The sequence below is a fragment of the Indicator indicator genome, chromosome 22 (assembly GCF_027791375.1).
Source record: "Indicator indicator isolate 239-I01 chromosome 22, UM_Iind_1.1, whole genome shotgun sequence".
Lineage (NCBI taxonomy): Eukaryota > Metazoa > Chordata > Aves > Piciformes > Indicatoridae > Indicator > Indicator indicator.
Window position 1 is genome coordinate 15,501,229 of NC_072031.1, and position 27,629 is coordinate 15,528,857.

The 27,629-nt window shown below is 51.9% G+C and overlaps 1 protein-coding gene across 1 annotated transcript in view; it reads right to left on the minus strand.

Annotated features, from left to right (window-relative positions):
• Positions 1-27,629, minus strand: part of CACNA1H (calcium voltage-gated channel subunit alpha1 H) — a 293,598-nt gene that overhangs the window by 139,454 nt on the left and 126,515 nt on the right. Inside the window, exons 2-4 of the mRNA XM_054390949.1 lie at positions 12,380-12,491; positions 8,585-8,718; positions 1,822-1,919 (exon numbers count right to left, since the gene is read on the minus strand). Coding sequence (XP_054246924.1) covers positions 1,822-1,919; positions 8,585-8,718; positions 12,380-12,491 — 344 coding nt within the window. The remainder of the gene's footprint in view (positions 1-1,821; positions 1,920-8,584; positions 8,719-12,379; positions 12,492-27,629) is intronic.

Sequence of the window (27,629 nt, forward strand, 5' to 3'; positions counted from 1 at the left end):
CCAATGGTACAGCAAGAAAAGTGTGGCCAGCAGGGCTGGGGTGTTTCTGCTCCCCCTCTACTCTGCCCTGCTGAGACCACAGCTGCAATCCTGTCTGCAGTTCTGGGCTCCCCAGCTCAAGAGAGACAGAGACCTGCTGGAGAGAGTCCAAGGGAGAGCCAGGAGGATGCTTAGGGGACTTGAGCATCTCCCCTTTGAAGAGAGACTGAGAGCCCTGGGGCTGTTTAGTGTGGAGAGGAGAAGGCTGAGAGGGATCTGATCAATGTCTCTCAATAGCTGAGGGGTGGGGGTCAAGTGGAGGGGGCCAGGCTCTGCTGGGTGGTGCACAGGAATAAGACAAGGAATAGCAGGTACAAGCTTGAACACGGAAGATTTCACCTCAACATGAGGAGAAACTTCTTTCCACTGAGGGTGACAGAGCCCTGGAGCAGGCTGCCCAGGGGGGTTGTGGAGTCTCCTTCTCTGGACTCATTCAAAACCCTCCTGGATGCATTCCTGTGCAGCCTCCCCTGGGTGCTGGCTGCTCTGGCAGGGGGGGTTGGATGACCTCTGGAGGTCCCTTCCAACCTCTAATGTACTGTGAGACTGTGAGACTGTGACTGGTGGGGCTGTGCCATTCAAACCTGCTTCTAAAAAGAAGAGGAAAGGGAGAGGAGATCAAGAAACCGCCATTGGTTTGGAATTGAGCAGATTTTGGTTAAAACATTCTGAAAGTGCTACCTTGCAAAGCATCACTCAGCAGAGGCTTGATTCCAGTAGGAAATTATTTCAACTTGTTGGTTTGTCTTTCAAAGTGGATTTAGAAGACAAGCAGCTGAAGCCACTTGAAAATGGATTTAGGAGCCACTTGAACTTTCTATCATGGATGAACCCAATTTTGTCCTACATGACAGCAAAGCCTTTGTGGCATTTCACCAGCAGCAGAGGCTGCTGTGCTTCTAATCCTGAACACAAAGAAACAAAAGACCTTAAAGAGCTGAGAGGTAAAAATGAACACATCCTGGGCAAGAAGATCCTTCTTATAACTGACCTTCCCCCTTTCTTTATAGGAACTTTGTTATTTACTTTGCATTAGGAGCAGAGAGTTACTTGCCTCAAAGTGTTCACAAAACTGCTGGCAAACAGCCATGAAGATGTAGCACCCCAAGTATAAAATCTGCTCCTTTGCTCACACTGAAAAGTGGAATAAATAATCTCCTATTTGCCATTAAAAATTCAATGAAATGGGACCCTCACTACAGGGACTTTGAGTGTGTCCAGAGAAGAACAACAAAGCTGGTGAAGGGTCTGGAGAGCAGGGCTGGTAAGGAGCAGCTGAGGGACTTGGGGAGAAAATGAGGCTGAGGAGAGACCTCTGGCACTCTACAACCTCCTGAAAGGAGGTTGGAGTGAGGTGAGAGTCTCTCTTCTCCCTAGTAACAAGTGACAGGACAAGAGGAAATGGCCTCAGCTTGCCCCGAGGGAGGTTTAGGTTGGGCATTAGGAACAGTTTCTTCCCTAAAACAGTTGTCAAGCCCTGGACTGCCCAGGGTGGAGTCCCCATCCCAGGGATTCAATCCCAGGGACTGCAGAGCTGTGTGGCTGTGGTGCTGAGGGCCATGGTTTAGTGGTAGCCTGGTAGTGCTGGGTTAGTGGTCGGACTTGGTGACCTGAAAGGTCTTTTCCATCCAACACAATTCTATCACTCTATGACTATGCAGTAGGGAAGCAGACTGCAGGACTACTACCACTGCAGCCAGGCTGGGGTGGCTTTAACCCCTCAGTTTTCCCAGGGGATGAGGCAGGCAGGCAGCCCAGCAGTGGGGCAGAGGTGTTACTCACTTGGGACCCTGTTGATGGCTCTCAGCGGCCGCAGGACCCGGACGGTGCGGATGGCAGAGAGGCTCACGTTGTGTCCATCCAGGGAATACTCCATCATGCTGTGGACAAAGAAGAAAGGAGTCAGGATGTGGGGTGCCCAGCCTCTGGGTATGAGGGTGCTGGGGCTGCTTGGGCTTGGGGCTGTTGATATTTTTATGCCCAGGCTTGCAAAACCACCCAGTGTGTGTTGCAGCTCACAATTGCTGCTCTCTACAGCTGCCTGAATGGAGGTTGGAGCCAGGTGGGAGGTGGTCTCTTCTCCCAGGTAACAAGCAACAGGACAAGAAGAAATGGCCTCAAGTTCACAGAATGGCTTCAGTTGGAAAGGACCCTTCAAGATCACCTAGTTCAAACCCCCCTGCCACAGGCAGGGACCCCTCCCACTAGCCCAGGCTGCTCAAAGCCTTGTCCAGCCTGCTCTTAAACACTTCCAGGGATGAGATGTCCACAACTTTCCTGGGCAACCTGTTCCAGTGTCTCACCACACACAGAGGTTTGCACCAGGTAGGCTGTACCAGGGGAGGTTTAGGTCTGATATTAGGGAAAATTTATCTTCTGCAAGAGTGCTCAGGCACTGGGACAGGCTGCCCAGGAGGTGGTAGAGTCACCACCCCTGCAGGTATTTAAAAGCTGCATGGATGTGGTGCTGAGGGATGTGGTTTAGTGGTGGTGCCTTAGCAGTAGTGGTGGACTGTGAGTTCTAGGTGAGCAGCTGGACTTGATCACACAGAATTAACCAGGTTGGAAGAGACCTCCAAGATCATCAAGTCCAACTGATCACCCAACCCTATCTAACCAACCAGACCATGGCACTGAGTGCCTCATCCAGACTCTTAAACACCTCCAAGGATGCTGACCCCCACCCCCTCCCTGGGCAGCCCATCCCAAAGGGCAACCTCTCTGTCTGTGAAGAACTTCTTTCTAAGATCAAACCTAAACTTCCCCCCGCACAGCTTGAGACTGTGTCCTCTTGTTCTGGTGCTGGTTGCCTGGGAGAAGAGACCAACCCCCTCCTGGCTACAACCTCCCTTCAGGTAGTTGTAGACAGCAATGAGGTCTCCCCTGAGCCTCCTCTTCTCCAGGCTGAACACCCCCTCAGCCTCTCCTCACAGGGCTGTGCTTCAGACCCCTCCCCAGCTTTGATGATCTCAAAGGTCTCTTCCAACCTCAGCAGTTCTATGATGCTGTGCTGCCACAGCCCCTCCTAGCACCCCAACATCTTTTCACACCAGCTTACCTCTCCCTCTGTGAGCAACAACTTGGATACCCAAGCTGACAAACGACTTTAGAGTAGTTTGGTCTCCATTCTATTCTTAAGAAGAGGGAACATTTTCTTTTTCATGCTCAATCTCCATTTCACATAAACATTTCTCTCCCAGGCTGGGAAGGACATTAAGTTGAGTCAGTTTCCTTGCTCTTTTATAGCCATGAGTGGCAAATGCTGGCAGGGTTGTGTTTTTAATGGGGCTATGGCTAGTTAGCATGGCTGTAATTACAATTTATGAGACTGACTACAGGGAAGCACTTGTAAATATGTCACAAATCTCTCACCAGGCCTGCTCAAATCACAGAACAGCATCAAAAGCAACCCAGCAAGTAAGCTGTTGGATGCCATGGAGAAAGAGCTTTTGTTTTGGGACAACTTCTTAAAATGTCATTATTTATTTGTAAATAAACCAGCAGATATGGATAGAGGAAGGGGGGAAGGGAAAAAAAAAAAAAGAGCTGAACTGCTGCAGCCAGGCACTTCAGAAGCTTCAGTGCAAAGAGAGGTTTTTAACTGAAGGATCCTGCAGCCAGGATGGACCAAAATCATTCAGTGTCATCAAGAAGCAACAGGGAAATGGATTTCAGCAACAGCAAAGGGAGGTTTGGGTTTGGACTAGCCTTGCTCAGGCCCCTTGCTGTTTGTGCTCTGCTCTTCTGGAGCCTTGCACTTGGTATTTGACACCTTCCCTGCTCTGCAAGGTTTGACAGAGAATATCTCCATGTTCTGATGTGTGCTTCTCTTCTGCAAGTCCTGAAGCTGCTTGGTGTGACCCCGATACCACTGGTACTGCACTGAAGCTCTGGGGAGACCTTAGAGCAGCCTTCCAGTACCTGAAGGGCACTGACAAGAAAGCTGGGGAGGGAGTTTTTTAAGGGTTTGTAGTGATAGGATGGAGGCGAATGGATTTACACTGGATGAGGGTAGATTTAGACTGGATATTAGGAAGAGAGTGAGGGTGGGGAGACCCTGAAACAGGCTGTGAATACCTCCTCCCTGGAGGAGTTCAAGGCCAGGTTGGATGTGGCCTTGAGCAACCTGGGCTGGTGAAAGGTGTCCATGCCCATGGCAGGGGCATTGGGGCTAGGTGATCCTTAAGGTCCCATCTAACACAAACCATTCTATGAATCCATGACTTTGGCTTTTTAGCCTTAACTTGCCCTGCCATGGTAATTTGGAGTTGGTTTTAGTGATAACCTTCCAGAGAGATGTATTTTTTTCCCCCTGAAGTAGTTAGTGAGTCTTTACAAATCAAAACCACCTCCTATCTTGTATGTAGGAATTGAGCTGGTCATACTGAATAGCTTGAAAACTCAGCACAGCACACACAAAAAAAAAACCAAAAAAAACCCAGGTTTCAAATCTAATGTGTCCTCATTAAGCAGCCAGAGCAGTGGGAAGCAGCCTGGAGCTGCATGAAGGACCACACAGTGGGAAAGCTCTTGGAAATGCCCGTTCACACCTACATGGAGGAGCCTGGAGCCAGCACCAGGTGTCTGCTCCAAACAGACCTTGCAGGGATAGACAAAGCTTTGTTTGAGGCCCCTGAAGTGAGCAACACTGAGGGCTGACTCTGTTGGCTGGCGTGGCCCCAACACAATTTATCAGGTGGCTGAGCAAGTGGGGTTTGCTGTAGCTGAGGCTGGGTTGGAACTACTAACAGGATGTGAAAGGAGCAGGAAATGCTCCAGTGGGAGCTGGTTGTGTGCTCCAGGGAGCACATGCAGCTGTGGGCATGTTAAAGGGCCAGCTCCTGAGGTCTCTCCTGGACTTGGCCCTTGGAGTATCAGAGAGGCTGATAAAAATCAGAGAATCATCAGAGAATCACCAAGCTTGGAAAAGACCTCTAAGACCATTGAGTTCAACCTTCCACCCAACACCACCATGACCACAAAGCCACCTCCCCAGGTGCCATGTCCACATGTTTTGTGACCCCCTCCAGAAACAGTGGCTCCACCACCACCCTGGGAAGCCTGTTCCCCACACCTGAGCACTCCTTCAGCAAAGAAATGCTTTCTAACATCCAATCCAAACTTCCCCTAAACAAGCCAGGATGAAGAATCCAGGACTTTGTCTTGGAGATGGACATCTGATACTATGGACTTCCATGATACTCCATTTATGAGTTGGGAGTAAGTCTCACAATGATCTTCACTGCCCACTGAAGCAAACCTGAAGCACTTGATGGATTCAAGCTTCCACCAGCAGTGAAAACATCTGAAACCTTCATGACAAAGTCCAAGGTTTCTTTGCCAAGGCCAAGCTTGGGGATTCTGTTCCCATACCACACCTGCAGACCAAGAAAGCCCTGAAAAGGGCCCCCAGAAACATGCTGAGGCTGGAGATGTTTGGGTGTGCAGGGACTGGCACTTGTTAGGTGTAGTCTCTGGGGAGTGAGCAACAGGAGGCAGAAGCCTTTGTGATGTCCTCTGCCATAAACAGTTTCCAGCCCTTCAGCTGTCAGGTTAAAGATCTCCATCTCACAAGAGCCTGCAACATCTCCAGGCACTGGCTGCAAGAGAAACCTCCCTGGTTTCAGCTCTTGAGGACAACATTTCTGATGCTTGGGAAATGCTTTCAGTTTGGCTGCTGGACAGCCCTGAGGGGTTGTAAGCTCCATTCTGCTCTGAAATTTTCCAGGGTACATTTTTCAGGCAAGCAAAACATGAAAGGGCTCTCAGTGCTGGAACCAACTTCAGACACAATCTGTTGCTAGAGGCAGAGGATTTGTTTATTTGGTAGTTTCCCTGCTTACCCTCCACTCTCTTTGGTGTGCTTGCTTGTCAGCCAGATCAGCCTATGTGAGGAGACCAAGTGGGACAAACAAAGCAGGCAGCACTGCCTGCCACTGCTTCCCCTTCTTATCAGAAAAAGCCTCATAATAACTTCATCACCTCCATCTGCTTGCTAGAAAAAAAACAGCTCTTCTTGTTCCAGTAGCTTGCTCCCTGCTGAAACCACCTCCAGTTTCAGGAGCAGACACTAGATCCAACAGTGCTATTGGGAGTGCTGGGAGAGGTGAAGACCCCCAGACTGTTTGTACAGCTCCTCCTTGACCTTCACCACTGTTACCTGCCAGCCCAGGTACCAGCCCAGGTGCCCAGCCCAGCCTCTCATCTGAGAAATGGGAAAAAAACGTCACAGGCATGGCTTAAACACATGCCCAGGATTGCCCAGCCTGAGAAGGCTCAGGCTCAGCCAGGCAGGGCTCAGGCTCAGCCATTCCTCCTCTCATCTTCAGCCTGAGGAACACCACACTGGCAGCAGGGCTTCCCAGGGGGGTCTGCTGCTGCTTGTGCTGTTCTCATTCTTCTCAAACACATGCCAGCCACAGAGGGTGGGGCAAGGCCCTGGCAAACTACCAGGCTGACTCACCAGCCACCAGCACCTCCTACCAGGTGCTATGTGAGCAGAGATCCTGGTGCCAACCCTGACCCAAAGGTATGAGCAGAGGGCTCAGCCTTTGTGCCTGCATGTGCTGCAGGCACATTTATTCTCCTGCTTTGCTGGGATGATTTGTTTGATGAGCTGAAGAACTTCTGCTCACCCAGCAGGACAGTCCATCCCACAGGTTCAGGGCAGAGAAAGTCTGTGGGCATGTTGGATATGCATGGCAGGTTTCTGATCTCAAGTTCCTACTGCAACCACAGCCTTGCTCTTCCTCTCCTCTACTACTCCTGCTTTAAACACCACAGCAGCAGCAAAGAAATAATGAAGCACTTCTCTTGTTGTCCCTGCTGCTCCTTCCTGGGCTGTGACCACACATGGGTTCAAAGAGAGCTCTGCTCAGGAGAGCTCATGTTTTATTCAAAGCAGTAAGGCCATTCCTAATTGTATTCCAGACAAATAAGAGGAAGCAAAACAAAACTCCATTAGTGCAGGGTAGATTGTACATCACTAATGCAAGGCTAAAACTGCCCCAACAATTTACAGGAGTGTTCTCATTAACCCCAGGCTGCTCATTATAAACCCAGGGACTCAGAAGTCAGGCAGAGCCCTGTAATTAAAGCAGTCTATCCCTACCTAAGGTCTACTGAAGCAGGAAAGAGAGCCTGGGGTCTCCAACATCTATTTCTTTATAGGAAAATAAATAAATAAAAGGTTTGGACTTGCCAAGCTTCCAATCCACTCAGTTTTCCTCTGTGGGTGTGAGGAAATTGTTGTCCAAGACCACCCACATCTTCCTGTTATCTCTTATATTAACTTCTGCTCCTAGGTGGGTTCCTGGGCAACCTGATCTGCATTAGCAAGGGGGTTGGACTATGCACCAGTACAGATCAGAGGCTGCCCTGCTGGAAAGCAGCTCCCTGGAGAAGGACCTGGTGGACAATAGGTTCCCCATGGGACAGCAATGTGCCCTCCTGGCCAAGAAGGTAAATGGTCTCCTGGGGGGCATTAGGAAATGTGACCAGCAGGGCAAGGGAGGGTCTCCTCCCCCTCTGCTCTACCCTGGTGAGGCCACAGCTGGAGCATTGTGTCTGGTTCTCAACTCCCCAGTTCAAGAGGGACAGAGAACTACCAGGCAATGTCCAGTGGATGCTCTGAGGACAACAAAGGAATTGGAACAACTGTCTGAGGCTGAGAGCCCTGGGGCTGTTCAGCTTGGGAAGCAGAATTCTGAGAGGAGAGATTATTAATGTTTACAAATAGCTGAAGGGCAGGTGGCAAGAAGGAGCCAGGCTCCCTTCAGTGGTGTCCTGTGATAGGACAAAGGGCAATGGACACTAACTGGAACCCAGGAGGTTCCACCTCAACAGGAGAAACTTCTTTGGTATGAGGGTGCTGGAAGCCCTGGAGCAGCTGCCCAGAGGCTGTGGAGTCTCCTTCTCTGGAGACTTTCAAGACCCACCTGGTCTGTCCACAGCTCTGTCACCCTCACTGGAAAGAAGTTTCTCCTCATGTTGAGGTGAAATCTTCCATGTTCAAGCTTGTACCTGCTGTTCCTGTTCTTATTGCTGTGCACCACCCAGCAGAGCCTGGCCCCCTCCCCTTGCCCCCCACCCCTCAGCTATTGATAGACATTGATCAGATCCCTCTCAGCCTTCTCTTCTCCAGACTAAACAGCCCCAGGGCTCTCAGTCTCTCTTCACAGGGGAGATGCTCAAGTCCCCTAAGCATCTTCCTCCTAAGGGCTCTCTCCAGCAGGTCTCTGTCTCTCTTGAGCTGGGGAGCCCAGAACTGCAGACAGGATTGCAGCTGTGGTCTGAGCAGGGCAGAGCAGAGGGGGAGCAGAACCTTCCTAGCCCTGCTGGCCACACTTTTCTTGCTGCACCCGAGGGTCCCATTGGCTCTCTGGCATGGTAGCCAGAGGTGAAACCAAATGAGATGAAGGAGACTTTACCCTGGCTTGAGCTTGGCAGCTTTCACAAAACCATCCAGGAACAGCCTACAGGTCTGGCTCCCTGGGGCTTTTCTTGCCTTCACCAGACAGACAATTGCTGAGGGCTGGTTACTGACCCTGCCATCACGATGAAGAAGTCCAGGCGGTTCCACGTGTCTCCAAGGTAACACTTCTGCCCAAAGATCCCCAGAGCCACCATCTTGATTACCATCTCCACAGCAAAGAAAGCGAAAATGAAGTCATCAAAGGCCTGGAGAGCAGTAAAAGGTTATGACAGTCAGTTCTGCTGGGCTCTCTCAGCAGGGAAAGCAGAGGTACACATGCTCCCACCTCAGAGCCCCTCTCAGCACCCCAGCAGATGCTGGATGGCAAAGCACTGGCAGCAAAGTGCCACCTCCTGCACTCAGGGATGAGCCCTGCAACATCAGATGGGTGATGGCAACCCTGGAGTCAGCCCACCCCAACCCTGATGGCAACTCCTGGGTCAGCCCACCCCCTGGGAAGCATCAGCAGCTTCTGTTAATGTCCTGACAGAGGTACAAGGACCTCTCTGTCTCAGAGGCTGGATATTTTTCTTGACACTTAAAGCCCAAGCATTCAGCATCAGCTTGTGGCTGGGTCTTTGAGGTCTCAGCAGCTTGCAGCAGAAGCTGAGTTTCCAGACTGGGCAGTTTATCCTTTCTAGAAAGAATTTGTCCCTTCTAACAGGGGTGGTTGTGCTTCAGCTCTGATGCCTTCATGAAGTCCCAAAGGGTCCAGAGCCCTACCCACAGCCCCAGATGTGCTGGGAGTGAAGGTGAGCACAGGGCAGAGGCTGAAGCAGTGGCTATGGGCACAGTTCTGCTGCACACGAGGGATGACTGAGCGGCTCCTCCTGGTGCAGAAGCTCAGAGCATTTTGCTGTGGGCTCAGCACAGGAAACTCTGGCTGAAGGTCAAAATTTTGGGGTTTAGATTACTGAGAAAACAAAGAAGAGAAAAGCAAATTGTGCACAGGAGAATCCGTTACTGCCCGACAGACCATGCCTCAGCCTTCCCTTGCATTTGTCTTCTCCAGGGCAGTGGAGGTTCAGTTCCGTGTGTGTGTGTGACTGGGAGAGCTGTGATGTGTCCATTCTTCCTGGAGACCACAGGGACCTGCATGAGATGTGGAAGCAGGTACCAGGGAATGGACTCTCTTCCACACATTGCCTGCAGACCTGAACAGCAGGAGGCACAGCTTGGGGCCAAGCCACGTGCAGAGGCTGTGCTGTTTGGAGGGACAGCCTTGCCAAAGCACAGGGACTTCCTCCATCTACAGACAGGGCTGCTGCTGTCCACACCACTCTCTTAAAGACCATTCTGCTTGGCTTTGTGTCTCTGGCACTTCCATCTAGGTGCCTGAGAGGAGTGATGATAAAATTAACAGAGCATCCACACAGCAGCCAAGCTCCCATTCCACCTCTGTGTGGCTCAGCACCATCTCCTCTATCCTGGTGGCTTCATCCCCCAGCCTTTCCCTCCATCAATGACACTGAAGTTTTGCTCCATTATTTCAGTTCATTTAATCCCTGGCACCTGAATGGCTCCACAGAGGAGTTCAGGGGTTTCTACCTGATGTTCTGACTTCCATCCCCTCCTCAAAGCTGTGACAGGCTTTGCTTGCAGCCCTTCTCTGCCTGCAAACCCTTTAGGACAATGCTCTGGGGTTTTGCAGAGCCACTCAATGTGCTGTGATCATTCAGCTGCTATGAGAAACCAAATTTGGTGCTTGGGCTCCTTGCAGATTTTGTGTCTTCTGGGGAGGCCAAGCAGATTGAATTGTGAAACAAAAGAAGCAACTAATGAGCAGACAATAATGTCACCTCCTGGGCAGGGATGAGCATCTTCCAAACAACATCCCACATGGGTGCATGCATGTGGGCAAACAGGGATGTGGAGGGAAACCTTCCAGGAGAGGTCAGACACTCCCTGATGGACAGTCTGAGAGCAGCTTAGCCAACAGCTCCCTGCAGTGGGACTTTTTCTGGTGAAGGAGATGGACCAGCCACCCCTGGCTGCTTCACACCAACCCTGAGCCTGACCCTCAGCCAATCCCTCTGCTGGATGTCTCTGGTGGCAGTAATTCCTCCAGAACCAATTTCATTCCCTAACAAGGCCCTGGTGGCTTTTCAGTTCCTCTGGTTTACCGGGCTCTGCTTTACACAGCTTCTTTAAAGGTTGAAAGATGGCCTGATGAGAAACTCTGCTCTTTGCAGACAGTTCTGGACCTGTCCTTGAAAGAGTCAGGAGAAGCTGGCTGGAAGGATCCCACTGGTGTTCCTGGAGGGTTAGAACACTCAAAGGGAAGTAAAGCAGCAGGATGCAAACTAGCCAAGCTCCTTACCCTACCACACACTGGGGGGCCCTGCCTAGGTTGAGGTAATGCATTAGAGACAAGGGAAGTTGGGTCCAAGCCTAAGAAGTGAGTTGCTGCAGGAAGCCCAGTGCCAAGGTGCAGCCCACACAGCAGATGCTGCTGGGATGTGCTTCCAAACCAGATCCTGCAGGCATATGGCAGGGAGGGCACTGCCAGGACACAGGGAGGGATGCAGTGACAGGAGTGATGCTCCACCAAGTTTGGGATGGCCAACTAGGGGGGGTGAGCTTTGTATGGGTGTGCAAGTCCCAAAGGTCAGCTGTCCTGGCCTTGGGCAGTGCTGCCTGGTAGTAAGGGCAGTTCCTCTGAGGAGCAGAGCAGGCACAGGCTTGCCCTGGGCTTTGCTCTTCATGAGGAAAGGAAGGAAATGGCACAGTCCCTGGCACTGCAGCAGCCCAGGAGGTGCTGACAGTGAGCTGGCCAGGGGGGGAACTGACTGACTGGGAGCAAGAGGTTGCCTCTGGCCCTGGCCATCCTGGAGCTGAAGTGTGCAACACCTCCAATGCAATCTGACTACCCAGTTATGAACACTGGGACAGGTTGCCCAGGGATGTGGTTGAGCCCCATCCCTGGGGACATTCCAGATCAGACTCAACATGGCCCTTAGCAGCCTGACCTAGCTGGAAGCATCCCTGCTGACTGCAGGGGCTTGGGCAAGATGACCTTTGAGGATTCTTTCCAACCCAGTGCAATCTGTGAGTCTGGTATGGGTCACTCAACCCTCATCAAATGTGCAAGGAAAGAAACTTGCTGGGCTAAATGCAAAGTAGGCAGCCTCTGGGGCTCCCTCCCAGCCTCTGGGGCTTCTTGGAGGACAGGCTTTGTATACTCAAGGGTGGCTGGAAAAATCATCCCTATGGGAAGGGTTCTCATGGCTGGGCAAAGGGACAGGATGGGGATGGATCTGTGGCAGTTTTCAGCTGTGCCTAGGAAAATTTTCCAGAGACTGAGTAAGAAAGGAGCCATTGGGTGCAACAGGAAAAGAATGCTAAGGTGTAAATAATGCCATTGGTCTGGTCACTAACATAAAGTTAGGTGTGTAAACTCTTCCTCTTTTTGATTTCTTCACCCCAGCAGGCACTGGCTGGCTGCTTCTGCTGGCTTGCTGATCTCAGCTGTGCTGCTTTGTTGTGGCTAAGTACTAACAAACTACTCTCTGCCCTTCTCTCCCTCTCTTTTACCTTGTAGGAGGTGAGGAAAGGGAGCAGAGAGGAGGAAGCTGTTGGTAACCCCCTGGTTTTGTCCAGGGGAGAGGCTCTTGTGTGGCTTCTAGGTTGTAACCCCCTGTGAACATTGTGCAGTTTGCACACATCCCTTGCAGTCCACATTTCCAGATTGTAGCTCTGCTTGCACATGGAAGCTTCAGTTCCCTCCACATATCTGCTCTGGCAAGGTGGAGTGCGTAATTTCAACCCATCACAGGGACCCAGTTGCCAGGGATCTCTCCCAGGATGGCCACCCCTGCCCCCCACCCCCCCCTCCCCCAGGCAAGTGGGGCGAGGAGGGCTCCTTACCTGCAGGATGGTGCAGCGCTCCGACTGGCACTCCACGTCCTCACAGGGCTGGAACATGCCCAGGGTGACACAGTTGAGCAGGATGACCAACATGCTGATGTGCTCAAACCAGGTGAGGAGGAGGTGTTAAGGAGAGCACAGCTCCAGCAGCCACTGGGAAGGGAGAAGCTGAGGCACTGTGCTGTTTGCACCTCAAGAAGCCTTCCCCCCTCCCACCCTCTTGTGAAAGCAAAGATAGAAACACCACCAAGCATCCCATGGTTAAGGTCTGAAGGGTTTGGCCTTCCTCTTGCTCAGGAAGAGGAGTCCTGGGGAGGTGAAGGGACAAAAGATGCCTCTGGTTTCCCACACAGCAGCCAAGGCAGAGAAGCAGCAGGAGGCACCTGGCTCCCCTCTCCAGCTGGACCCCAACCCATCCTTTTCTGCTCCTCAGGCATGCCCAGGAGCAGCTGAGAGCACAGCTGCCTCTTATCTCCTCCCACACCAACTTTCACCTTTAGCTCTTAAAGGGGTCTAGCAGTGACCCACCCCCCCTGGCCTCCAGCAGGAAAAATTTCCCTACCCAGACAAAGCAAGCAAGACAAAGAAAGATGAATCCAGGCACCACCAACAGCAGAAACCTGGCTTGTGCCTGATCCCTTGCTCCAGGCGTTCAACTTGACTCTTTTTCCCCATCTGAAGTCATGGAAATGAGTTTTCTCCTTCCTACCTGGTTTCTAAGTCTCAAGAAGGGATGGAGTCCATCTGAATCCATTGTGGCTACAGGTCAATGGCAACACAAAGCACAGATTGGAGGCACAGGTTGGTAGGGCCAAGGATGATGGCATGTTGGACTGATGTGGGGGTCCGGAGGTCCCTTCCAACCCCTATCAATCTGATAGAGGGTGGAAAGCAGCCCCCAGGGTGCACAGCTTGGGCTTTGAAAGAGAAGGAAAGGACTGAAGTTTGGATGTCTCCAGTTACCAACCCCCCCAGGACCCACCAGTGCTCAACTGCACTGACATGAAGAGCTCCAGAGCACTAAGTGGTGATTTGCATCAGTGCAAAACAGGCCCAGAGCTCCTGCTTGCTGCTGCTGGAATGACTGTGAAAAAAATAATACCCAAAACAAGGGCTGGGGGAGCTAAGGAGGAGTTCCATCACCCAAACGTGAATGAGAGAACTGTTCTTAGGGAAGTAATTGGAAACATCTGCTTGAGAAAAAGCCTTTCAGCTGCAAGCATTTGAGAGTGGGTGAGCAAGGGATGGTGGAGGAAGGAGCACACAGACATTGTCCTATTGCTGAGAGCAGCAAGTGTGCAGCTTTGGAAACCCAAACAAACCAATCTGCCAGACTCATCCCTGCTGCTGCCCAGCAGAACACTGGCCCTGGACCTACTTCTTTCAACCTTACTCCTCCACCCTGCCCCAGGATGCTGATCCTGGGCTCTCAGCAGCTCCATCCCCTGCTGCCTAGGGAAGCACACAGCCTCTTTCTAGGCTTATCACTGAATCCCAGCATGCTGGGGGTTGGAAAGAACCTCTGGAGATCATCTAGTCCAAGCCCCTGCTAAAGTAGGGCACCCACAGCAGCTTGCCCAGGAGCACAATGGCCAAGCGGGGGTTTGGAATGTCTCCAGAGAAGGAGACTCCACAACCTCTCCAGGGCTCCAGCACCCTGACACCAAAGAAGCTTCTCCTCATGTTCAGGTGGAAGGTGGATTTGAAAGAAGTGCCCTGAGCCACCACTGTCTCCTGTCCATCTCACACCAAAGAGGAATTTGTTATCTTCCAGGATGCCAGAAAAGTTCTTTCCATTTTCTAAGAGCAAAAGCAAGGCTCTGCCACAGCTTTGTGGTCACAGATGTTCAGAGGCTGGCAGTGCAGTCAGCAAGGGGCATCCAGAGCTATAGGATGTGAAATGGTGACACTGCTGCACACAGACAGCAAAGAGACAACAGAAAGTTGTGCTGCCTTTGAAGGAAAGGCTGAAAGGGTGGGGGGAACCCATCTGCAGGGAGCAGTCTGGCTTTGAATGAAGAACAGACTGCAGGAGGGAGGAGGGAGCCCCTGCTCAGGGCTCAGATCTTTCCCAGGGATGCTCCCGTCATCTCTCACCCCCAAGCCCTTCCCAAGGGCTTGTGGCTGGAAGGGTCTGAGCTGAAGGGTCCTGTCCCTGTTCAGCCTCACCAGCTCACCTCCTCCTCCTGTGCCTCCCTCCAGGGCATTCAGTTCCTGCCTTAGTTATTTTCAGATCAGGTTAATGGCAGTGGAATCCCCAGTCCAAAGGTGGGATTCCCCTGAGTGCTCTGCCCTGGCTGGACTAATCCTTCCTCCCTCTGGTGCACAGAGATTCAAGGGAATTTCAGTTCACTCTTCCCTTCCTTACTCCTAGCCCTGGAGGAGCCCCCAGATCTCTGATGTCACCCCTAGCCAACTGCTTTTCCAGACCACCCTCCAAAGTCATTCAGCCTTCAGCAGCCATGTGGAGATGTCCCAGAGCAAACTCTTGGGCAGGGGGAGGTGATGGTGCTGTGCAGGGTGGGGTTAGAGAGGGCACCTCTGCACAGCATCCTTCCCATGGAGCCTGGGCCAAAGAGAAATGTCCATCAAGGAAGAAAGGTCTCATTTCTGGAACACATCTCCCATGAGGACAGGCTGAGAGGGTTGGGGATGTACAGCCTGGAGAAGGGAAGGGTCCACGGAGACCTTCTGGTGGCCTTTCAGGACTTGAAGAGGCCCAGCAGAAAGATGGAGACAGACTTTTTAGCAGGGCCTCTTGCGACAGGACAAGAGAAGGATGGTTTGAAAGCAAAAGAGGGAGATTCAGAGTAGAGAGAAGGGAGACATTGTGTACACTGAGGGTGGTGGGACACTGGCCCAAGCTGCCCAGAGAGGTGGTCAATGTCTCATCTCTGGAAGCATTCCAGGTCAGGTTGTTTGGGGTTCAGAGCAACCTGCTCTAGTTCCAGATGTCCCTGCTGACTGCAGGGGCTTGGACTAGATGAGCCTTAAAGGTTCCTTCCAACCCAAACCACTCTGATTCCAGTTATGATGGGAAAAAGCAGCCAGAAGAGAAAAAGAGAGAGGAAAAAAAAAGTTCCAAACTGTTCCAAGCAGCCCAACAGAAGGTTTGTGACAGCAAACACAGTAAAGATGTGGCTGGAGAGAAGTCCCAAGGCACAGAGCAGCCTAGAGGGTGACCCTGAAGCACTGCCACACGTCCTGCCAGGGGCAGCAACACCAAACCCAACCACCCAGAGCTCCTGCTCACACCCCATGTGGCACTGAGGACTGGCTTAGGATCCTCTTGGTCCCCTGGCAGCAGAGGTGGCTCTGACCCACTAAAACCATGACTGTGCAAAAGCTGGCACTGAGTTACCATGGCAACTGCTGCTCTGGAGGCCACCAAAGCACCACCCAGCCTGGCAGCAGCCAGCTTCCTCACCAGGAGCTTTGGAAAGGGGGAGATGCAAAGGGGAGACCCAGACTCACTGCTAGGGACAAAGGTCATTGCAAAAGTTTTGCTTCCTGTGCTCCCCTCTGACACAAATTCCAGGCTCATGCCATCTCAAGCATATTCCAAGCTCAAAGCCAGGGAAGTTTTTCAGGCAGGAGCTGGGAAGTGGCAAAGTCCTGCCAAGGAGACTGCTCCTGTCTGCACAGCACTGGGCTGAGGGATCCACACAGTCTCTGACACTAAAATCCTAACCCCACAGAACCACAGAGACCATGGTTTGGGTGGGAAAGGACCTTACAGAGCATCTGGGCCAAGCTCCTTGCCATGGGCAGGGACCCCTGCCCCTAGACCAGGTTTCCAGGGCCAACCTGTTCCAGTATCTCCAGTAAAACCCAGTTCTGAGTTGAGAAATGGCAACACGGAAACCAGGTTCTGCCCCAAAATGTTGCTGGCCCCAGCTGCTGCTGCTGCAGTGGCTGCTGCTGTAGTGGCTGCTGCTGCTGCAGTGGCTGCGGCTGCTGCAGTGGCTGCTGCTGCTGCAGTGTCTGCGGCTGCTGCAGTGGCTGCTGCTGCTGCAGTGGCTGCTGCTGTAGTGGCTGCTGCTGCTGCAGTGGCTGCTGCTGCTGGTGCAGTGACTGCTGCTGGTGCAGTGACTGCTGCTGGTGCAGTGGCTGCTGCTGGTGCAGTGGCTGCTGCTGCTGCTCTCCTTTTTACAGCACTTGGGACTTTCTGCATCAGTGACCTCAGTCCCCAAACTGAGGAGCAGAGGACCTTAGTGTCACCTCTGGCCAGCAGCACACAGGCTTGAGAACAAGCTGCAAGGACTTGAAACCCAGAGGGAGGTATTGAACCTGGCATCCAAACCTCACATAAAGCTTCAGAGGAGACTTCAATCTGTTGAGCTTATGGCAACACTGCTCAGACACTGGACCAGGCTGCCCAGGGGAGTGGTGGAGTCCCCACCCCTGGTGGTGTTCAAAAACTGTGTGGCCATGGCACCTGGGGACATGGGTTAGTGGCCAGAGTGGTGCTGGGTTGATGGTTGGGCTTGGGGACCTTGGAGACCTTTCCCAGCTGTAACAGTTCTGTGATTCCAAGGAAAAGCAGAGACAAGCTGTGGCCCCCCCAGGCTCAGCCCATGCTTTGCATGCCTTTGGCTCAACTGCTTGAGGCACAAAGCTAACTAAGCTCTGAAGCCAAGCCCAGCCAGGTTTGATGGCTCCATCACCTCTGGAGATGCTTTGTACACAATGGCAGGGACCCTGCAAGCAGGAGACAAGAGTGTCTCTGCTAACCTGGGAAACAATAGGCTCAAAGCCAGCACCTCCCAGCTCCTTCCCACCATGAACCTCCCAGTCTGGGCCCACAGAGGAAAGGGAAATTAACTGCAATGATGCAACCTGGATCTTGGCTTCCTACACTTGAGCCAGCCAAACAAAGTGGAGAGCTCCTGTTGCTAGAAGACTTTCAGATCCTGACACAGCTGTGCAGTGCTCTTTGGGGGTTTCCTGGCCTGCAGGTCAAAGATTGTCTTTAGAAATCTGGAGGTGCTCTGAAATACCCAAAATTAAAAGTGAAAGAAAACTAAGCTTGTGTTTGACAGAGAGGGCTGGACAGAGAGGGTCTGGGGCTCTGCTTTCCCAGTCCTGAGGTGCAGGGCAGGATGCCCTGCCAGCAGCCCTGCTTTGTGTCTCAGCCACTCTGCAGCAGGCATCTCCCCACTCCAAATAGCACACAGCAGCCCCCAGTGACGTGGGTAGGGGTCAGGCTCAGACATACCTCAATGCAACCAGGCTCCTCCAGGAGGCACTTTGGCCAGTCTGCACCTCCTCATTTGCAGGGAGATAATCTCAGCCTTCCCTCACTCTAATTCTAAAAATATTTCTGCCATAAACACAGTAGAAAAAAAAAAAAAACAAAACCCAAACCAACCCCAATCCTGGGACTGTATCAGTGCTGTGTTACAAGCTCCTAGCTCTCATCCCATGGCTCGTGATGAAGGACAGGCTGCTTCCAAGTGCCAGCTTCTCCAGAGGGATCAGGCTCAGCTTCAGCCAGAAATTCCTCTCTCCCAACCCTCATTTCTAAGTGTCCACTGCACTTGGCCACACCTGGAATGCTGAGTCCAGTTTTGGGATCCTCATTCCAAGGACACTGAGGTGTTAGAGCAGGTCCAGAGGAGGGCAATGAAGCTGGGGAAGGGTCTGGAGAACAGGGCTGGGGAGGAGCAGCTGAGGGAGCTGGGGGTGTTCAGCCTGGAGAAAGGAGGCTGAGGGGAGACTTTCTGGCTTTCCATAACTCCCTGAAAGGAGGTTGGAGTGAGGCAGGGGTTGGTCTCTTCTCCCTAGTATCAAGTGAAAGGATGAGAGGGAATGGCCTCAGGTTGTGCCAGGGGAGGTTTAGGCTGGATCCTGGGAAAGATTTCTTTGCTGCAGGAGTGGTCAGGCACTGGCACAGGATGCCCAGGGAGGTGGTGGAGTCCCCATCCCTGTAGGTGTTCAAGAAACCTGTGGCCATGGCACTTGGGGATGTGGTTTAAGGGCCATGGTGGGGTTGGGTCAGCAGTTGGACTCAGTGATGCCTGAGGGCTCTTCCAGCTGAAACAGTTCTATGATTCTACACTGGAGAGGGGCAGGAGCCCACAGCCTGAAACCCAGGGGGAAAGCAGCAATGCAAGATCACAGCATTTACTATTTTCACAGAACCTTATCATTTTTAAGGCAGCCAGGGGCCCTGGGAGCCTTAACCCACCGCTCTACATGCTTGGGTCTGGCAGCAGGGTGCCCCTCAGTCTGAGCATGTCTGCAGGGACTGCACACAATGGGAGGAACATCACAGAGCAAGAAGAGCCAAGTTCTGCTGACAGGAGGATTTCTGTTTACAGAAGGAGCAGCCAACTGAAGTCTCAGTTTTTATAGACTATGATGTGACTAATGCACTAAATACACACAGAGAGACACACACAGACACATCCACACACACACATCAATGAGAGAGGGGATTTTCAGAGCACTCCTGCAGACCCTGAGGTCACCAGGCTGCTCACGCATTTAGTCAAAGCCCAAAGCTGCCCCTGCTTGAGATGGCTCCATCAAGGTGATAGAGCATTGAAGCACTTGCTTGCAGGAAAAGGGGATGGGGGAGCTATGGTTGCTGCCTTATCCCAGAGTCCCAGCATGATGAGGTTGGAAGGGACCTCTGGAGATCACCCAGTCCAACCCCCTGCTCAAGCAGGGCACCCACAGCAGCTTGCCCAGGGTCACAATACCCCAGCTGGCTTTGGAATCTCTCCAGAGCAGGAGACTCCACAACCTCTCTGGGTAGCCTGCTCCAGGCTTCCTGCACCCTCACACCAATAAAGTTTCTCCTCCTTGTCAGATGGAACCTCCTGGGTTCCAGTTTGTGTCCCTGGGCTCCACTCAGCAGAGTTTGGACCCAGCCTCTTGCTCCCAGCCTTTATCTCTTGCTGAGCATTGCTCAGCTCCCCTCTGGGGCTGCTCTTCTGCAGGCTCTCAGCCCCAGGGCTCTCTCTCAGCCTTTGCTCCTCACAGAGCTGCTCCAGGCCCTTCAGCACCTTCCTAGCCTCTGCTGGACTCTCTCCAGTCTCTGTTCCACCCTGCTCCGTGACACTGCCACCACATCTGTCCCTGGATGGGCCACCCTGAAAGGCTTGGGTGGGAAGTTGCTGCAGTGCATAAACACTGAGTTAAAAGCACCCAGTGCCTGTTCCAGCAGCACTGAGAGGTGCTCCCCAAATACCAACAGATTACAGCAATGACACCTCCCATCCCTTCCCATGCCACCAGTGCCAAGAAGAGCTGCAAAAGTCTGCAAGATCCACCTCATCCTTTGCACCAAGTATCAGCAAACAGCCCAAACATAATGATGTTTACCAAATAGGATCAGGGGGAAGAAAAAGAAAGAAAAAAGAAAAAAGAAAACAGAAAAAAGGAAAAAAGAAAAGGAGAAAAAGGAAAAAGGAAAAAGGAAAAAGGAAAAAGGAAAAAGGAAAAAGGAAAAAGGAAAAAGGAAAAAGGAAAAAGGAAAAAGGAAAAAGGAAAAAGGAAAAAGGAAAAAGGAAAAAGAAAAAAAGATTAAAGAAAAAGAATAAAGAAAAAGAGAAAGAAAGATCATAACTGGAAGAAAAATGAGTCAGAACAAAATTCCCAAGAGGCAGAGCTGGCTGGTGCTGGCATCATTTGAAGGAACATTCTTATTTTTCCTGAAGCTGATTGATTAAAGCTATTTTTAGTGTCCATACTGAACTGGATCATTTGGGTTGGGCTTCATTTGCTGATGAATTACAAAGCCAAGGGAGGCAGCTGCACTGCAGAGAGACAGACTCCCCAAAAGCACCACAAACGCACAGAGCAGAAGTGATGTTTCAGCCCAAAAGACACCAAATGCCTTTGGAATTTGGGCTGGCTGCAGAGAACTTGTGCTTGAGAAAGGATTAGCCCTGAGTGCCTGGGACAGTTTGCATCCCTTGAATCTGCAATCATCACAGGACTCCAACCCAGTAACAGCTCCAAAGGGACCTGGAGCAACAGGCTGGGCTGCTGTTGACTTTGTCCCCCCAAAGCTGAGCACTTCCCCTTGTCTTGCACAGTCAGAGATCAGGGAGTTGGTTTTGAGGCAGAGCTCCTGGATGTAGCCTCACCAGAGAGTGCTGGGCTGAGGTGTGGCAGGTCACAGCCCTGAGCATTCCAGATGTGCCATGGTTGAGGCACTCCAAAGCTGGAAGACTTCTTGTGTTATAGAATCATGGAATCAACCAGGTTGGAAGAGACCTCCAAGATCCTCCAGCCCAACCTAGCACCCAGCCCTATCCAACCAACCAGACCATGGCACCAAGTGCCTCATTCAGGCTTCTCTTGAACACCTCCAGGGATGGTGACTCCACCACCTCCCTGGGCAGCACATCCCAATGGCCAATCTCTCCCTGTGAAGAACTTCGTCCTCACCTCCAGCCTAAACCTCCCCTGGTGCAGCTTGAGACTGTGTCCTCTTGTTCTGCTGCTGGGTGCCTGGGAGCAGAGCCCAACCCCCTCCTGGCTACAACCTCCCCTCAGGTAGTTGTAGACAGCAATGAGGTCTGCCCTGAGCCTCCTCTCCCCCAGGCTAAACACCCCCAGCTCCCTCAGCCTCTCCTCACAGTGCTGTGCTCCAGACCCCTCCCCAGCCTTGTTGCCCTTCTCTGGACACCTTCCAGCACCTCAACATCTCTCTTGAATTGAGGAGCCCAGAACTGGACACAGCACTCAAGGTGTGGCCTGGCCAGTGCTGAATCCAGGGGAAGAATAACCTTCCTTGTCCTGCTGGCCACACTATTCCTGTTGTTCACCATCACCTTCCTGCACCCTCCTGAGACCCTTGCACCAACCACAGACCTGCTGCAGAGTGGCCAGGCTGAACCCTCATGTGCCCTCTGAATGCCTCCTCTTTGGCTTTGGCACTCCTGGCAGCTGGAAACAGGCTTTCCACTGAAGAGTTTTAGCTCTGAGAGCACTGAGAAGATGGAATTTCTCCCACCAGGGAAAAGTGTCTAATGCGCAACCAACCCAGCATTGCAAAGAGCCAGCAGCCCTCAGTCCTCCCCTGACTGACACATCTTGGTGATGACTCTATGGAAGAGATCAAAGCTTGTTCACTGATCACCCACCATCAGGAAAAGGAGGCTAAACCCCTCTGATTATGCACCTTAAATCATTCCCCTCACTCAAGACAGGGTTTTTTTTTCCTCTGTTTTGGAACTATAATGAATTTAAAAGCAGTTAACTCCCCAAGTCCTTGTCAGGTGTCATTTGTCAGACAGCTTCATTTTCCCTGCCTGTTGTCCCAGCTTTGTAAGGCTGTTACAAGAGAGGTGAGGTGGCTTTGGGGGATTAAACATCAAGCTGAAAGGATGCTACAGGTGTAAAAGCAGCTGGTGGGGTGCACAGGCTGTGTCCTGACACAGCTTGGTCAATGCAACACTAATTCTCCTGGTCTTGAGGCTTTCCCAGTGTAAAACCAGGATCTGTAAAACCTGATCACTGCCATTGCCCCTCCCTGGCAGAACAAACCTCTCCTGGTGGATCTTCACAGGCTCCCAGGATCTTAGGGGTTGGAAGGGACCTCTGGAGGTCATCAAGTCCAACCCCCTGCCAGGGCAGGAGCATAGAATCCAGCACAGGTCACACAGGAACACATCCAGATGGGGCTGGAAAGTCTCCAGAGAAGGAGACTCCACAACCTCTCTGGGGAGCCTGTTCCAGTGCTCTGTGACCCTCACAGTGAAGAAGTTCCTCCTCATGTTGAGGTGGAACCTCCTGTGCTGGAGTTTCTATCCACTGCCCTTTGTCCTATCCCAGGGTGCAGCTGAGCAGAGCCTGTCCCCTCCCTCTTGACCCCCAGCCCTCAGATATTGATAGACATTGATTAAATCCCCTCTCAGCCTTCTCTTCTCCAGACTGAACAGCCCCAGGGCTCTCAGCCTCTCCTCCCCAGGCAGTGCTCCAGTCCCTTCAGCATCCTGGTAGCCTTCCCTTGGACTCTCTCCAGCAGATCCCTGTCCCTCTTGCACTGGGGAGCCCAGAACTGGATGCAATATTCCAGATGTGGTCTCACCAGGACAGAGCAGAGTGGGAGGAGAACCTCCCTGGGTCTACTGGACATGCTTCATAAGGCATCCCAGGATCCCATTTGCCCTCTTGTACCTTTCAAAGCAGCTCAGCAGGAAAATCAAATCCACTCAAGCCTTTGCTACACCCAAAGCCAAAGGAAACCTCCCCACGTCAGCCCTCAGTGCTGAAGAGTAGGAGGTGACACCCACAGGTGACAAATATCACAGCATCCCCAGCTGAGGAGGATCAGTGCAAAAATGCTGCTCCTGCCCCAGGGCTACAATTTCCCTTTGCATCCCATTTGCCTTTTCCCTACCTGTGCTCCCAGGAAAACCCACAGCTCTCCCAGCCTGCACTTGGCTAAATTGTTCCACCAGCTTCCCTGCCTCCAAAGCACAGCCCTTGGGAAGCCAAACTCAGCTGGAAGCCTGAAAATAAAGGGAAGAGGATGATTTTGTCTTCTCTGCCTCATCTGTTCAGGCAGGGGAAAAAATGCTTTAAAAGGAAGGAAATAAATGGAACTTTGCAGCAGCATTGTGTGGTGAGTAAGAAAAAAATCCAAATCCCCTTTTCCAGATGGGAAAGAGCAGCAGAGAGAGGCTGGAGGAGTGGTAGGCAAGAGGCAGTGCTCCTGCTCACAGGCCCCATTTGCACACACGTATGAGCTGAAGGAGACAAAATACAGCTCCCTCTGAGCCACCCAAGTCCAGGTGGCTGTCTGGCAGGAATTACATCCCACCCTGAGCCCCCTGAACCATCTCCCAAGCCCAAAGAACTGGCATCACCCTAGCAGAGCCAGCAGGACCTGGGGCTGCAGCCTGGAGGAGAGAAAGCTGGGGGGAGACCTTCTGGCTCTCTACAACTCCCTGAGAGGAGGTTGGAGCCAGGTGAGGGTGAATCTCTTCTCACAAGTAACAAGCAGCAGGATGAGTGCAAAGAGGCTCAAGGTGCACCAGAGGAGGTTCAGGTTGGACATTAGGAAGAGTTTCTGCCCCAAAAGGGTTGCCAAAGCCTGGCCCAGGCTGCCCAGGGCAGTGCTGCAGTCCCCATGCCTGGAGGGGCTTCAGAGCTGTGTAGATGTGGTGCTGAGGGCCAGGGGTTAGTGGTGCCCTGGCAGTACTGGGATAAGGGTTGGAATTGATGCTCTGAAAGGTCTCTTCCAACCAAATGATTCTTCTGCCTCCCAGGAAAACATCATCTGTGGGGATGTGGCTCTCCCTCTAGAGATTACTGCATCAACACTCTCACAAGTCCCTTGGACCTTCTGCAGGCCCCCATCAAGTGGGGATCACAAACCTTGCAGCCCTGTGGACAGATGCTGGGGGGGGAGAGGGTGTGGAGGGTGTGGGCAGCTGGCTCTGACCTCATCCAAACCCAAATGCTCCTCCACGTTTCCAAGGGCCAACAGAAGACCAAAGCATGGAAGATGCCAGAAGAGAAATAGCTGTGCCTGTCCTTCATCTACAGACAGAGATGTCTGGGGCTGAGGATGCCCCACATAAGAAGACAAGAAAAACCTCTCAAGGGACCAGTGACCCCAGTGCCACTGTGCCTGCCCTGGGAAGGACTCCACATTCCCCCATGTCTAGGTTCCCTGCAGTCTCTTTGTGTCACAATGCTCCATACTGCAGTAGGTTCAGTGAGAACTTTGGACTTCAGTTGCAAGAAAGAGAAAACTTTGGGTGGTTTACTCCCCTCCCTTAGATGCTGCAAGTGTTTGACACACTGCTGGTACCCCACCAGTGTTCAAGGTTGGTGTTTCAAAGGCAAGAGCAGCCACTGAAGTGCTGGTCTTGCTCCTATCACAATTCAGCTGCATTGAATCCAACCTTTTTTTTTTTTTTTTTTTTTTAAGAAAAAAGCTCAATGATTTAAACCCCAACTGACCTATTGAACCTGGCCAGCTCTGCCTCTGTAAACAACCCCCAGCCACAACCAGTTTTACCACCAGGGTCTTGGCTGAGATACCAGTGGAGGGACAACCTCCCTGCAGCAGCCCTCAGCCAGGATCAATCTCATCACAGCATCAGAGCAGCCTGGGGTGGTTTCAAAGCCTTAAATATTTCATTTATTACCAGCATTAATCCTTCTTTTAATGAGCCAAACTGCACCCAGAGAGAGAGACAGAGAGATGTTTCCATCAGCCTGATCTTATCTCCCTCCACTTGAGTGTTTCATGTTCAAATCAGGTCACTTGCATTAAAATTTTGTTGCCTTTTAAAATCCAGTGTGCCTTAGAGCATCTGTTTGGGACGTCTAAATATTTGCAGTCAGAAGAGCTCAGCCCTAAGGAGCAGACAAGGACTCAGTGGGGGATTTCTTGGCATGGCTTTGCATTATTTCTGCCTGTCTCAAGCCACAGCCCCCTTCATGGTGGGTGTCTGGAGGGCAGGAGAAGCAGCCAGCAGTAAAAGTGGTGATTGTTCTGATAGGAAATGAGGCAGAAAGCTGGGGCATGAATTGCACAAGCATTGGGGCTCTCCCTGCAGCCAGGTGTGAACAGCTGAGGAGGGATGACACCACCATCCCCCTCAACAGTCATGCTAGTAATGGGAAAGCAAATGGTCTGGGGGATAGGATCAGAGAGTCACAGAAGGGCTGGAAGGGACCCTCAAAGGTCAGCTTGTCCTACTCCCTCTGATGAGCAAGGGACAAGGGTGGTATTGGGGAGAAACTATGACCCAGCCCAGGGACTGGGAAAAGGAAAGGATCAGCAAAACTTTTGGTGTGAGGGTGCTGGAGACCTGGAGCAGGCTGCCCAGAGAGGTTGTGGAGTCTCCTTCTCTGGAGAGATTCCAAACCCAGCTGGACATTGTGACCCTGAGCACCATGCTGTGGGTGTCCTGCTTTAGCAGGGGGGTGGGACTGGGTGATCTCTACAGGTCCCTTCCTATCTCCACCATGCTGGGATTCTGAGACTGAGCAGAGGGCTCAGCCCTGCAGCAGTGTCCTGCTGCCCATGACCCAGGGAAGAACAGAAGGAGTCACCAAGCAAGCACCACAAACAAGCAGCAAACAGCTTCAGCACACCAGAGCAAACTTGGTCCTCTGCTATTGCACCAGGGAAACCAATTCTGTCAACCTTCTGGCAGAAGGAGCTGACTAGTACCAAGTACCACTGGGCTGGCTCCCCTCCTCTTGCAGCCAGGATTGCCACCCTGCAGCTGCCCAAGCCCTGGCCACTCATGGCCTGGCAATGGGTCTGCCAGAAATTTGGTCAAGTGAAGTCAAGGCTTAATTTTGCTTCTTTCTGCACTAAATAGATCAGCATCAATACCAGCAGGTGCTGTTCTTGCCTCACACAGTTAATGCTGTGTCAGAAACTTGGCTCCTGTTATCAATACCACCACGATGTCGGCGTCCATGCAGATGTCACTTGCTGGCACCAATGGCAGCACCACGGTCCCCAGGGGCAAAAACCAACAATGCCAAATGTCATCCAGCCAGAAAGCAGTGAGCAGTTGGGAAATGCTAACACAAAGGTAAAAAGAAAAAATAATCAGGGATGCAGGAAGGGAGGAATGAAGTTTGTGTAGAGGGAGCAACTCCTTCCACCAGAGTCCAGAGCTCTGACAGCTCTGGTGCTCAAGGATGTGGTGCTGCAGTGGCCCTAGTAGAGTTAAGTAGTGGTTGGACTTGGTGATCTTAAAGGCCTTTTCCCACTGAAACAATTCAGTGATTCTGTGGTTTGGCATCAGATTTTGCAGAGTGAGACTCTGGTTGGACTCAGTGGTGAAGGTCTGGCTGGAGAGGGCCTTGAGCAGCTTGGGCTGGTGGAAGGTGTCCCTGCCCATGGTAGGGGTATTAGAACTAGATCATCTTTAAGGTCCATTCCAACCCAAACCATTCCATGATACTGTGATCTTAAAGGTCTTTTCCAGCTGAAATGCTCCTAGGATTTTGGTGTCACTTAGCATTCACTGCCTGCTCACCCTCAGCACCCAACTGTCTGCTCCAGTACTGAGCTCCAGGCATGGCTGTGCTGACACTGGAAGCCCCCAGAATCTGCCCCAAGACAACCTCCACACTCCATTCTCCTCAGTCAGGACAGCTTCAGATTTTCATTCAGCTGTGGGAAGCTGAAGCTCTGTCCCCAAAGAGCTGAGTGCTTGTGCAGCCAGGGGCTGGTGATGGATTTGCATAAGCATCATCATCCATCACGGGCAGATCAAGCTCACCTGTCTCAGCACTGCAAGGTGATGGACTGAGCTGCTCAGCTAGGAGAGTGCATTACTGGGAGAGCAAAGAGGGTTGGGTTGGGTTGGTTTGTTTTTTTTTTTTTTTTTCTGACTGCATTAAAAAAAAAAGGGGAGGAGGAGGGAGTGTGGAACTAAAATAAAATCAAATCCCCAATCAAACACTTCATGTCATCCTTGGATCCATGGCACATTCTCCTGATGAATAGAGGCAATTATTTTTCAGAAGGATTTAAGCAGCTTTGATTTGAGGGGCAGTTTAGATTGGCACTTAAATGAGCTCAAATTTAAACCAAGCTGCACTATCAGCTCCTGATTTGCTGCTCGGTGCCTCAGATAACTCCATGCCTCACATGTGCTGTGTGCTACCTCACCCCAATTACAGCAACCTCAGGAGGTAAAGGACCTCAATGACAGAGTGACCCTCTGTCCCTGGAGGTGCCCTGGGCTGAGACAGGTGGTGGGGATGCCATGGGGGAGGTTATGCTGCCAGAGGAGACAACTGGCAGCATCCCAGGGCAGGATGCTGCTGGTCATGGCAGTGGTAAGGTGTGGTCCAAGGAGACTTGGGAGTCAACCTTCCTCTTCTACCCTTCTCACCCTCCCTCAAAACTTCATATCACTACAGTGGAGTTTATGTTGTATGGTTTGGTTTCCCCTGACACATGAGGTCACCTGGATGCCTCTCTGCTCTGCTGTCCTGGATTACCTGGTGAATGATAAAGGATAGGACACATCCTTTTGGCATCTAACCAAGCTTGAAGGAACCTCAGAGAAATAACAGAGCAGCTGAAACCCGGAGCTTTGCCCCGTGTGGGAGACGAAGCTGAGCTGCTGCTTCCTGGGGTGGCCAAGCAGCTCAAATGCCTTTTGACAGGTCCCCTCTGCACAGTGCCCTAAGAACCTTCAGACAGAATACTGCTGACAAAAAGACTGCTAGGGAGCTGCTGGTCTGGAGCAAAGCCTGCTGGAAATCCAGGCTGAGGGCTTGTTCCCAGGGAACAAGCCAC